At 39.2% G+C, this 13281-nt stretch overlaps 1 protein-coding gene across 3 annotated transcripts in view; it reads right to left on the bottom strand.

Annotated features, from left to right (window-relative positions):
• The window catches only part of UNC79 (unc-79 homolog, NALCN channel complex subunit), a 221942-nt gene that overhangs the window by 84330 nt on the left and 124331 nt on the right, over positions 1-13281 (bottom strand). For 2 of the 3 annotated variants that reach the window (XM_069465254.1, XM_069465255.1), the window contains 3 exons: positions 10612-10793; positions 8223-8424; positions 7414-7593 (listed from right to left, as the gene is read on the bottom strand). In XM_069465254.1, the coding sequence (XP_069321355.1) occupies positions 7414-7593; positions 8223-8424; positions 10612-10793 (564 nt within the window). Of the gene's footprint in view, positions 1-5882; positions 5949-7413; positions 7594-8222; positions 8425-10611; positions 10794-13281 lie in introns of all 3 variants that reach the window. The other variant, XM_069465253.1, reaches the window with a different exon arrangement.

Below are 13281 nucleotides of genomic sequence, written 5' to 3'. Positions count from 1 at the left end.
GCTTCATTCCTCAATTCCTTTTAGCTCTGGGGTGCAAGGTTTAAGAGAGCATGTATCACTCAGTCCTGCTCAGCCACCTCCATGTCCAGACTAGTTCAACTTCAAAGTCCCAAAGCTAAAAAATGGAACTGGGAGTGTTCGGGAGGAAGTTGCACCTTTGGTTTATAGCCTCGAGAATTTATAACCTCAATACAGAGGAAAGGGAGCTCCCGACAAGGCCCAACTAGGACCCCACCCCCATTTCCTTCCATCTCAATTTCAAGTCTAGAAAACAGACCAGCTTAAATATGTCAAAACTCTTCTTTCCACTGCAAATGGGCGTGGTTTTTTTTGAAATGTGTAACCTTAAGTTTTCCCATCAAATCATATTTTCCTGATGACTGTCAGGTATCATTTCATACTGCCCTAGTCTCACTGTAGATTCATCTTCACTGATCTTCAGTGTTTTGGCTTTAAGTTGGCTGCTCTTACTTTGCTTTCTCTGAAGAGCCAGTAATAAGTGATCAAACCATTAAATGTACCGGAAAAAGAACTAGTTAATGGAACTTTTGCATAAAATGAAAAAAAAAATCTATTTTCATTCCAATAATTTACTCCTCCAGTTGTGGGCTTTGCAAGTCTGCACTTTGTTTATGATCTGTCTTTAAAATAGAATAAGACTGTGACTTGTACACTCTTCATAAAAACAAATTGCCTTAATCAACTCCCTAAGAAAAATGAGCCTATAGACAAGCTGAAATGTTCTTTATTGATAAAGACAATATTAATGTTTTAGTTATCTATAAAAGGTATGAAATTTCCACTTTGAAACTAAATGCTTATAATATTTTCTCTGAGGTATGACACTTAAAACACTTACAGTTTTGAATTCTAGTCTATGAAATTCCTATATCTGTCTTAACCATAGAAATTTAGCATGGTAAGAGGTCTGATTTTATTATTTCTATAAAGAAAAATGTAAGCATCTTTATAATCATGGAGGCAGAATTATTCCTTCCATAACTTTAATGTGGACTGAGTCCATCACAGTATGTCCACAGAGCTGCACAACTGATTAAAACTCCAAAGTATAATACAGTGTTATTTATTCAGATGATTTGAAACCAGGCAGGATCAGGATCTGCTTTTCCAGACTTATCTCCTATTATTCCACCCAGAATGTTGGACATTCTTTTTTTTTTTTTTTTTCTTTTCTTTTCTTTTTTTTTATTTCAGTTCATTATGGGGGTACAAAAGTTCAGGTTATATATATTGCCCATGCCCCTCCATCCCCCCGAGTCTGAGCTTCAAGCATGTCCATTCCCTAGACAGTGCACATCGCACTCATCATGTAGGTATGCACCCATCCCCTCCCCCCACCCCCATCCCCCCCAGTCAGAACTTCAAGCGTGTCCATTCCCCAGGCAGTGCACATCACACTCATCATGTAGGTATACACCCATCCCTTCCCCCCAGCCCCCACCTCTGTCCGATACCCAATTGGTGTTATTCCCAAATGTGCACTTAGGTGATGATCAGGGAAACCAGTTTGCTGGTGAGTACATGTGGTGCTTATTTTTCCATTCTTGGGATACTTCACTTAAGCTGGGCTACTCATGGATCTCAGAATGGAGCCAACCCTCCCCATCTTTGAGCCTTTGCTCATTCAACCCTGCAAGGTGGTCCCCTGCACTCCACCCCTATTTCATGCTATGGGTCCCAAAGCCATTCTTATTACATATGCCCACCCTCCTCTCAGCAATTGGATGTGATCCCTAAATTCTGTGAATTTTCAAAGACAAGAAGGGAGGGAAGATGGGAGGGAGAAAGGAAAGAATGGAGGAAAAATTCCTCTAGCATTTCCTAACTCTCATGTGGCAAATAACTATTACAAAACGCAGAACTTCTTAATGCATTCATTTGCCTTATTTTCCAGATAAGAATGTAGACTCCTTGAAGGCAAGTACTATATCTTCTCCATTTTTTGTGTTTCACATATAGTAGGTGCTTTTTTATTCATAAAAGTCTGTTTAAGTGCACCAAATTCAAATAAATATTTCAGATCTCATATTCTATGTCAGAGAAGAATTGATGAAGTTCCCAAAACAGCAGAGAAACAGGAACATTTCTCTGTGTGAACTGGCTCACTGACCCCTCTGTCAAACCAACAAGTGACAATCAGGTAGGAGAAGACAGGATCCTTCCCCAAGCTTACTCTGCATTTCGTCCAGAGAAGCCATTGACCAAGCACTATAAACGAGGCTGCATTCTGTTGGTGGTTTTCACTGTATGGCCTCACTGACCTCCTAGCTCCTCTCCTCAATTTGAAGCTTGCTCACAGCAATTCTGCTGTGCGTGCACACAGGCGCAGGAGGGCTGGAAAGCTGGGCAGTGGCTAACTTCATATCCTCATGCGTTCTCCATCCCTGCTTTGCCCCTTCCTGTCCCACATCCTGTCATCATGTGTTTACATCCTACCTGCCAATCAAGGCCTGGCTGAAAAGCCACTTGCCCAGGAGACCTTCCCTGATGCCTCCAGCTGGTGGAAAGCTCTTCCCATTGCACTTGACATTAACCATCCTATGTACTGTCACTTTCACTCAAGATGAGAGTTCACTGATATTCATGCTTTATCTCCCTTACTTGACCACAGGAAGATTAAGAGTATAAAAATTTCAGATGCATCTTTGCACAGTTCCTAGTACAGCAGGTGTGCAATACATGTTTGCTGAATAAAAACTGTCGTTTCCCCAAATATAACTTCAGACAAGAGCATTCCTATAAAAACAACTGTACTCTTTGATTTATTATATTTTAATGATTAATAGGCATTTTGCAAGTTAGTGAGGAAGTGAATTGTAAACCATCTGTAGAAAGGAAGAGAGAGCCCAAAGAAAAGTTATTTGGAATTCTAGGCTGGGACACAAAGGAGGAGGCAGGAAGGGTAGATACAAGAGAGCTTACCAGTGCTAAATAGCATGGGGCACCTTCTCTGTAGATATATAAATGCAGGCCAAGAGACCTCCAGGTTTTTCTGCAGGCTGAAGTAGAACTTGAGTCTGCAAGTTCCATGAGGGATTGGGGTAATCCCTCTGGACCAATCGGGGTTCCTAACTGGGAAGGTCTTCTGGTCTGGACACCCATGGCTTTAAGGCACACTGTAGCAGGCCTGAATGCCCAGGTCAACTCTACAACCAGACTAGTGTCCTCATGTCCCACAGGCAAAAATATCCTAAGACTAGCACATCAAGAGGTAATTGTAGTTGGAAAAAAGCAAGTCGAGTCTCCTGGATGCAAGCATCAGTTCTGTCTCTAACCAGTTAATCATATGTGATCTTAAACAAGTCACTTAAGCAGAATTACTTAAACCCTCCATACATCAATTTTCCAGTGTGTATGTAAAGTGGAAAAAAAATACTCTGCATACATCCAGAGTTGTTTTAACATCAAAATTAGATGATTTTCACAAAAACACTCTTCATAGCTAAAGAGATACTAAACACATATGAAATATTATTATTATTATATATCTACTATTGTTTAGTCATTCATCCAAGGGATGAGAAACAAGATATCATTAAGCACCCTGTGTTCCTATGGGGTTGATACCATTTGTTCAGTATTGGGATGATATAACATAACTGCTGCATTATCTTCAATTAATCTTCACCAGGTATTCTAAATACCTGAAGACAAAGAATTCCTGGTTCTTACAGCATCACTGAAAATATGCCTATATCTAATTATACAAATTTCAAATTAGCATTTTAAGAAGTTGTATATTTCATTAGTGATGCAATGAAGGTGCTGAGCTCCTCTTAGCACTTCCATGCCTGTAACAGAGCTCAGGACCACTGGGCTTGAGACCTGGATCTGTCACCCATAAGCTTTGTGACATGTGTTTCTTGAATTTCAGTTTCTTCTTCTGTAAAATGAGAATGTTAACATATGTATGATGTTTAGTGATAACATTCTATGAATTTTATTTATATGCACAAAGGCCTTTGATTTGACTCATAAAAGTCACGGAGGAATGCAGCACTCTACAAGCCTTGCAGAGTACACCTGCTATAGAAAACAGAATTTCCTATTCCATTTGCTGTGAGTACTATGTAAAGACTAAGATCAGAGAGTCATAAATTGTAAATCCAATGCCAAAAAGTTCAGCCCAAAGAGCAACAAAAATTAAGTCTTGTTGCGTGAGTAAAGGACATCTGCTTTGTTTCAGGCCTAATCAATAGGAGGCCTGCACAGAAGAGCTCATTTCTTGGGCCAAACAAAAGTATGTTCATTAAGTAACAAGTTCTTCAATTTCCACTTAGTTAATAGCTTAAACCATTCTGCACAGTCTTATGATTATTCTGGCATGACTGTGCTTCCAAGTATTCAGTGTCCAATAAATAACAATGCAAAAATGGAACACTATAATAATCTGAAATTGCCCTGTAAGCTGAGCCAGCTGTTTTCAAATCTAAGTAATGGTGGTATCGTGTAAATTGTCTTTCTAGAAGTTTTAGCTTCATATATAATTTGAACAATACTGTTATCTGCCCCCTTTTCATCTGGTCACTTTTGGTGGAATAATTAGATGCCTGAAGAGTTTTTTTTTAACTGCAACAAACATATGTACATGTTTTCCCACAGAGATGTGAGGGGACTTCTTGATTGGATTGTTAAAATGGAAAATAATAATTAAAGGCTAGCTTTTCAGTTAAGTCTTAAGATAAAAAGAGAAGCTGGAGTAAAACAAAGATAATTTACAAAATTGCAAAAGAACAATCTCAAAAAGGCCTAACTGAAGGGGAACTGGATGGATTTCACATTTCTAATGAAGCTCAGGATCAGAAGTTCTTATTTTTATTCTTTTTTAAAAAAAATCACAGCACAATAGAAGCATGAGGGATGTGTAGGACAAGGTAGAGGGACCCTGCCAAATGTTTGCTATTCCTTTTATCTCATCAAATCTAAAGGAGAAAATACACCTTGGCCACCATCTGCCAACTGCATTCATGATCTTTGGGGCTCTCTCTTCTTCCCTCCCACTCCTCACTCTCTCTTTCGAATATCCTTTTTATAACATGTAACACACACGATCTTGAAAGTCTTCTTACTTTTTTCCTTTTGAGAGTGTCAGTACCATTCTGAAAAGTTTATCTTAAAACCAGGCTTAGATGAAAGACTAAATGTTCTATAGCATGATACATAGGTAGTAGGCACTAAGTTTGTTTTTGACAAAAAAGCAGGTGTTCAGAACCTGCACGATCTTCCCAGTGAGTCATGGCACCGTTCGTGTGGATAACAGGCTGTAATCGCCTTGCCAATGTCCCTTCAACCCTTAGGATGCTTCATGCTAATTTGTAATATATCGTGGAACATTGGTAGTCACGCTGTGTCATGCTGAATATGACCCTATGGTCCTCCAAACAACGGAAATCTTCCTTTCTCTGAGAAACAGAAATGCACGTAGAGTTGCAAAAAATCAGGAATGGCTAAAGGGATGAGTAGATGATGGTGGTTCAAATGTATAACCTTTTAAAATGTAAATGAAATGTATGTTTTTCCTATAGCAGATATAGATGAACATAATATTTGTATGTGTGAATACACATACAAATATAAGTACTATGTATAGTTCTAGTCATATTGGCTCTCTGGGGAAAGATGCATACTCGGGTACTACGATGCTTCTTACTGGACCAAAAGTTAATGGGATCAAAAGTCATGTGCTAACATTAAGATGGAAAGAATTGCCACGCTGAGGGCTCAAGCATCTGGGGGAAGACCCTTTTGAGCTTACAGATCCTAAGTAAATCACTCTGGTCCAGTTAGAGACACCGCATTCTTTACCTTGTCCACCTGTGATACACACTTGCCCACAGCCCTTCAACGTCAGAAGTACCCACCTGGCGTCTGTTCGGGTGTCCCACCGAGAGCTGGAGCAGACTGCTCATGCCTGGTCAACCTCATAGCTTAAAAATCAACAACAACTCTATTTAAATAAGCATTACAGACAACTTGAGCCTAGAAAATATTCTCAATGCTAACTGCATTGGATAGTAGGGATAAGTTTAGTTTTCCTATTGGTAATTAACATCACATAAAAGTTGTTTATGTAACAAAAGCTTTGTGGTCGCATTTGAATCTTAAGAACATCTTTCAATGTTACTTCAATTCTTAATCTTCAAAATTGTAATGTGAATCAATTAACAAGAAATAACAATGAATAAACTTTATATCCCAAACTGATCAGTTAGGCTATAAAAGAGCTGGGACAATCATAAAAAGTGTAATTTATTTAATCTAGGTATTGGTTTCTAGGATCTGAAACACTTTCACCTGGCACCTGGCACTACTGTAGGTCATTCTTAAATGATCACCTGAGATTATCTTTGCTCCCTGAAAAACGGGGTTATGGATTACTTGAAGGGCTTTCATTGACTCTTCCAAAGTTCAACATACCATTAATTCCATAGCTTGTCATAAAATAGAGGAAAATGTAATAAATAAAATCAAATCATATTTATGATTAAAAATGGTTATGTTATATAAGGCTGTATTCTAATAGATGCCAATGGAAAAGCAAACCATTCAGCTTCTGACAGGACAAGAAATATGTTTTAGGGTGTTATTTTATTAACTTCATAGCAGTTATGTAAAGATTAAATCATTTAGTAAATTTTACAAGTTAGTAATATATTTAAATATACTCCACTAATATGGTGATTTAGTTATGAATTTTTAATTATCATTCATGAGCCATTGCTAATCATTAGAGTTTATCTAGTCGTGTGATAATTTAAGGAAACTTTTATTCTCTGCAAAAGTGCAATATAAAGACCTTTCTAAAACAAATACATATGGTCTTTTTTTTTAATTGGCCATGAAGCTTGCTTTTATTTATAAATTATCTGGTGAAGTTGGGCAGAAATTCAACTTCTCAGCCTGATTTTTCTTTTTCAAAAGCAACCTGGGGGCTTGTGTGGCTGCTTCTAGCAAGCATGAATAGAAAATGCATTCCACATTTCAACTCTACCTCCTTAGCTGCCATGGGTCTTGTTGTCTAAGTCTTAATTCAGAAACTTAGGTTATAAGGCTGGTGATGCAAACCTTCAGGTTCTAGGACGTAGAAGCAAATGCTTCTTTTAAGTTTCATGCCATGCCTCAATGGATTTGTTGCCTTCTCCATTTCAAAACAGTCTACTGCTGGATCAGGGCTTTGCTGTGCCTGCAAACTAGAAAAAGCTACCCAAGGAGCTTTTATTCCCTGGGGTGATTTACACCCCTGGGGTGATTCCCTAGGGAATCCGAAAGCCAAACTTGTTGAACAAGCTCAGTTTGCTAAATATGCTACTCTCTGTGAACATTCAACAAGACAAGTCAACCTATGAAAGACATTAAACAGACTTAATGGAAGGATGGAAGAAGATACTCAACGAATTTTGGAGGTCAGGGTTTCAGGGAGGGAGAGCGCCCTCTTGGATTCCACAGGCCCTTTCACACTGTCCCTCAGGGAGCGCACACTCTTCTGGCGGTTTCTTGCAAAGCGAGCCCTCTTGATCTTCCACAAGGCTGCGTCGCTGAGGTTAGCAACATTGGTCCTCACAGCAGTGATGGCTTTGCAAAAGGAATTAAGGAGGTTATCATTTTCCTTTACTGGCTATGTAATACAGCTAGTTTGAAACAATCCATCTTTGTTTCAGTATTAAAATACATCTTTCATGGATGCATATCTCCCTCCATGATGAGTGTTATATTTAAAAATCATGACTATTGCCTATCATGACTATCACCAATTATTTTTCTGTTGAGACCATAAGATTTAAATTATCTAATTTTGTTAACTGAGTAGTTGTGTGAGAAAGTCTTTTCCTCCTCGCTTTAGGGCTGTAGGTAATGGATTAATAAGCATGCAAGAGTGAGTTTGCAAGGTGCAAATATATTTCATAAAATTGCTCATGAATGTTATAAACATAATGATTGAATAGTATTTAGGGAACACACAGTCACAAATGATTATCATAGATCCTCAAGGAAATGAGAAGAATTCTGATTTTGGAACATCAGAATATACTTAAATCTGTGCATTACTACAGTAAATATTCAATAAATGTTTGATGAATTGAGCAGATAAAGTCAAGGCATCCTTCATATGAGAAATTAAACCACATGCCAAGTACTTTGGTTTATTTAAACAAGCACAATAGAAACTGTGACTGTTACAGCAAGTTTTTTGTTTTACTTACTTGTAGGAAAAGGAAATTCTTTGTTACAATCCAAATGCAGCTGAGCTTCCAAAGAAAGCGTCTCAAATCTATTGACAAAGAACTCCCAGCTCAAAGCAGGAATATCCTGCTTAAGAAAGTGCAAGAGCAATAGCTTGCTCAAAATTGTGGGTCGGTCCTTCACCACAGTGTCAAACTGGAAGTCAAGACAAAGACACAGACCCTGAGAAAGAGGAAGAAAAAAAGTCAGATATAAACATAAATTACTTCAAAGCCAATATTTTTAATACTAGGCTAAGTCGATAAAGTAAAACAATCTCCTCAACCCATACTTACAACGTAGAATGACCCCACTGAAATCTTTTTTGATTGGAAATTCGGGTAGGAAAGAAACATGTAGAAGAGGAGCTTCTCCGAATTGTAGAATATCTCTTAAATTTTGATTGAGAAATCTGAACTAAATGTATGTTATTGACTTTCTAATGCATTAAATCATAACCAATTAATCCAAATACCCTCAAATCAATGTATCTTTTTTCAGTGTCTGTAGTGTTCATTGAGAAACAGACTTTCAGAGCTACATTTTAGAATATACCAAAAGATTGTGGAATTTCTAATTTCCATTCAATCCTATATTTTGTGATTCTAAAAGAAAGTACTCACCGGGTCTTCTTGGAATGTGAGTGAAATATAGAATGTTAAAAATCAAAGTTGGCATGGATTGAGCATCCATTTCTCTAGTATATGAACTTACCATGCCCCCTCTTTTTAACTGAATGAAATTTAAAGATTGTAATTCATCCAACCATCCCATTCATTCATTCACCTGTCATCTATTGAGTGTGTCCTGTGTTCCAGGCTCTGAGCAGCGGTAGGAGGACACAACTACCTCGTAACACCAAGAGAGAAGGACTATCTAGAAGAGAACTGAGGATTTTACAAGGGAGGATGCGCCACAGGCAGCATAACCCTGTGATTTTTCAGATCCTGCACAATTTGCCCTTGCTTTGTGGTCTTAAAATGCAGGAAGAACTCTCACACTGGATTGGGAGGCAGTGCACATGCGCGCGCACACACACACACACACACACACACACAGTTAAGCACACAGACTTTATTATGAGTCAGTCTTGAGTTTCCTATGCTGCTCACTAGCTATGTGACTTTGAAAAAGTAACTTAACCTTTCTAACCCTCAGCTTCTCTCTCTGTAAAATGGCCACACACAAAAGGTTATCTGAGGATTGAGATGATGCATCAGTGGGTCACTTTTAATACACTGTTCTGACAACACAGTATCTGGCAAATGTGAGCTCTTGCTATTATTTTTAGTTTAATAATAACAAGAAAATAATAAATCAGGTGTCAATATGGGAAAAGTAGAGCAGAATTTGGGAGGTTCTGGTCTTGGTTCTCTCACTAATTCGCTTTGTGCCCTTGATAGGTCAAGTTCTCTCTCTGACACTTGGTTTCTCAGCTACAAAATCAGGTACTATCTGCAGCCCACACCACCCTGAACACACCCAATCTCAAGCATGGTCGGGCCCGGTTCGTACTTGGATGGGAGACTGAAAATAAGATACCAAGCGAGATACATAGACAGCTCTCTCCAGGTCTCATGTTCCATGTCTCTTTGGCTTTAATTTGTGACGTTTCCTTTTGGTAGCATATTTCCCTTCTCGTGTTTTACTTTGATTGATATTATAATTCATCTGATTTCTCTTAGCATCTCACCACTAACAACAGGGGCTTCCAGCCCAGGAGCCAGCTGAACGGTAGAAGATAAATCAGCCTAGTTTAAAAGTCTGCCCCTGCACATACACAAGTTACACGATAATTACATCTGTCCAAAAGTGATTTCAGCATATGGACAAAGACTTTAAAAAAAAGTATCAACAAATAAAAACAAGAGCTCTTTTAATAAGATGTGGTTCCTATATGTATATTCCAACTTAAAAATTTTCATCATCATCATCATTATAATATGTGTTTATGTGACGCTATGGACTGAATGTTTGTGCCTTCACCCAAAAAAATTCATATGGTGATATTTAATCATGACTGTGATAGTATGAGGAGGTGGAACTCTGAGAGATGGTTAGGTCACGTGGGCAGAGCCCTATTGAATGGGATTATTGCCCTTATAAAAGAGGTCCCAGACACAGCAAAAATCATCATCTACAATCCAGAAAACAGGCCATTACCAGACACTGAATCTGCTGGTAACTTGATCTTGGACTTTCCAGCCTCCAAAACTGTGACACACAAATTTGTATTGTTCATAAGCTACACAGTTTATGATATTTTGTTACAGCAGACCAAACAGACTAAGATATGTGACAAATAACTCAATGATCTAGTAGTGCCGATTCAGACCATCTGCAGAGCAGATAACACGCATCACACATCACCTGCAATGCTGGCCTCTTTATGGTGTCAAGCAGGAGACCAGCCCTGGTAGCCACTGCTGGGTTGACATCCTCCACAGCTGTCAGAAAGCAGCAGAAGGCATGCGCCAGGGAGTACTTCAGCAGGTGGTTTTTGGTCACTGAGTGAATATCCAGAAATCTACAAATGACAGCCACTTTTTCCACTGCAATGTAAAATACAGAGGACAAAATATTACTATGTATACACACGCACATACACACACACATTTATTCACATAGTCTGAGAACTGAACTCACAGAGAAAAAGTTAACTCTGGGTCCCCCACTTGATGTATTTTAAATACCAAAAGGAGATTCCAACGCCAGCTTCTTGAGCGTTCCATTTCATCTGTGCACCAGAAACTGTTCCCGCTCAGGACAATCCTTTTTTGCCAGGCAGCCTTGATTGAGCTCTGGGTTGTCTTTTATATTTTTTGAATGATCTTTCTCTTTGTTTAACTGTCAGCTACATTGCAAACTATTCGAAATGCCTCTCTGCTAACTTCTGTGGCCATTCTGCTGAAGCTCTGCCTACTGCAGAGAGGTGAGAGGTGCCCACAAGGCCTGGCTCTAGGTTCTGGGGCCCTTACTCTGCTCTTAGTAGGTCATGATGCAAAATGACAGATCAAACAGGCACTTCCTGGGGCTACAGAAGCCATGTATTTCTTTCATGTTATAAATACACCCTTACTTAACAGATTTCTAATTATTCTGCAAATCTATGTTAAATGATTCCAGCTACTCTTAAAGCAAAGCTTTATAGAGAGTTGTAATAGCTAGTAAAGCAATGTAGTATGATGCAAATTAAGATGTTTCAGTACTTTGCTTAAGTTGTTCCAGCAGCCTAGAATATTCTTTCTACTCTTTTTTGCTTATTGCATTCTCTCATCCTTGTAGGATCTACAGCTGAAATTCTACCTATTCTGTAGAGTCCACTCTGACCTCCTAGAGTGACCTTTCCATCACTCATTTACACACTGTTAATTTAATTGTGTGCTTATATGTAGCTATATGACATATTTTGTTTTGTGGCCTTAAAATATATTTATGCCTTTCATAGTGTGTTAGCCTCTTACCTGTTTATATTTGCTTTCATCAATTAAATTGGGGTCTCTTGAGAGCAGCAAGCAATCTGCTCTTTTTTTTTTTTTTTTTTTTTTTTTTTTGAGACAGAGTCTCACTCTGTTGCCTGGGCTAGAGTGCCACCGTGGCATCAGCCTAGCTCACAGCAACCTCAGACTCCTGGGCTCAAGCAATCCTCCTGCCTCAGCCTTCCGAGTAGCTGGGACTACAGGCATGCGCCACCATGCCCGGCTAATTTTTTGTATTTAGATTTTTGGCTGTCCAAATCATTTCTTTCTATTTTTAGTAGAGACGGGGTCTCGCTCTTGCTCAGGCTGGTCTCAAACTCCTGACCTCAAGTGATCCTCCCGCCTCGGCCTCCCAGAGTACTAGGATTAGAGGTGTGAGCCACCGCTCCCAGCCTATACTTCTTTCTATTGCTGCCATAGTGCCTAGTACATATGGTATTTATTCAACAAATTCACTGATTCACTTATTTAAAAAATACATATTAAGCAGATATATATAAACTAAAAAGCTATCTTAGGCACTTGGGGGGAGATGGAAGTAAATGAAAAGATGACTCATTCATAATTTGACTTCAAAGTCAAGTTGACTGAAAGAGATAAGATAGGTACAACTATAACTGAAATGTAATACAAAAAGCTAGAAATGCCTCTAATGAGGTACAAACAAGATGCCATGGGAGGTCAGGAGACAAAGAAACCACTTTCCACCGAGGGGACATAGAAGGTGGAACTCAACGGTGGCGCTGAAGGTGGACTGGATGGAGGTGGCCTTTGAGTAGGGCCTTGAAGGGAGGAGGATGAAAGATGGAGAGCACAGCACGGCTGACGCGTGGGTGACGGGGAGTGGGAAGCGGCGGGAAAACAGCAACGGTATGTGTGGAACGGAGAGCAGGAAATGAGGCTGCCAACACCTGCAGGTAGCCTGCGGGAAGCTTTGAATGTCAGTTTATGGAATATGAACTTCATCCTCTAGGCACTGAAAACTCATGAAAATTTTTTGAGTCGAAAAGCAACATAAATCAGAGCTGTAATTCAGAAGATTAATCTGGCAACAATCTAATCCTCAAATTTGAATGAAAGAGCACAGTTAAATATTTATCTGCTTTATTTGTATTTAAATACCTATAAAATGTTGCTATCCAATGTAGATTTTTGCTAGAAAATTTTACTCTAATCTAATTCCCTACAACATCGTGTGCTATCATAAAAATAAACTAGCCCCTGGGATTTACATGGGCATTAAAAAGCGAGACCTCTTTGAAGTGGCCAGATATATTACGAAACTGAATCCTTTAAAGTTTAATAGTTAACTTACCTGATGGAACTTCCATTTCTGTGCCAAACTTTTGAGACACTAAAATGTACGGACTGTTCAGATGAGCCAGGCTAAGGCATGCCAACCCTGCTTGCTACCCCGAGAATGGCGGTACTAGCAGGTTGGGGTGGCAGTGTGCCCGCAGAGGGCAGGCTAAGGGAAGACATCCGGCTTCCTTTCTTACCACGCTGCTCTGAGCATGGCCATTCTACACACTAGGAAATTACACCCGTCACTGCACCAGCC

This window comes from Eulemur rufifrons, chromosome 2 (assembly GCF_041146395.1).
Source record: "Eulemur rufifrons isolate Redbay chromosome 2, OSU_ERuf_1, whole genome shotgun sequence".
Taxonomy (NCBI): Eukaryota; Metazoa; Chordata; class Mammalia; order Primates; family Lemuridae; genus Eulemur; species Eulemur rufifrons.
The sequence above is the reverse complement of the archived record's forward strand: the minus strand, read 5'-3'. Positions and strand labels throughout refer to the sequence as shown.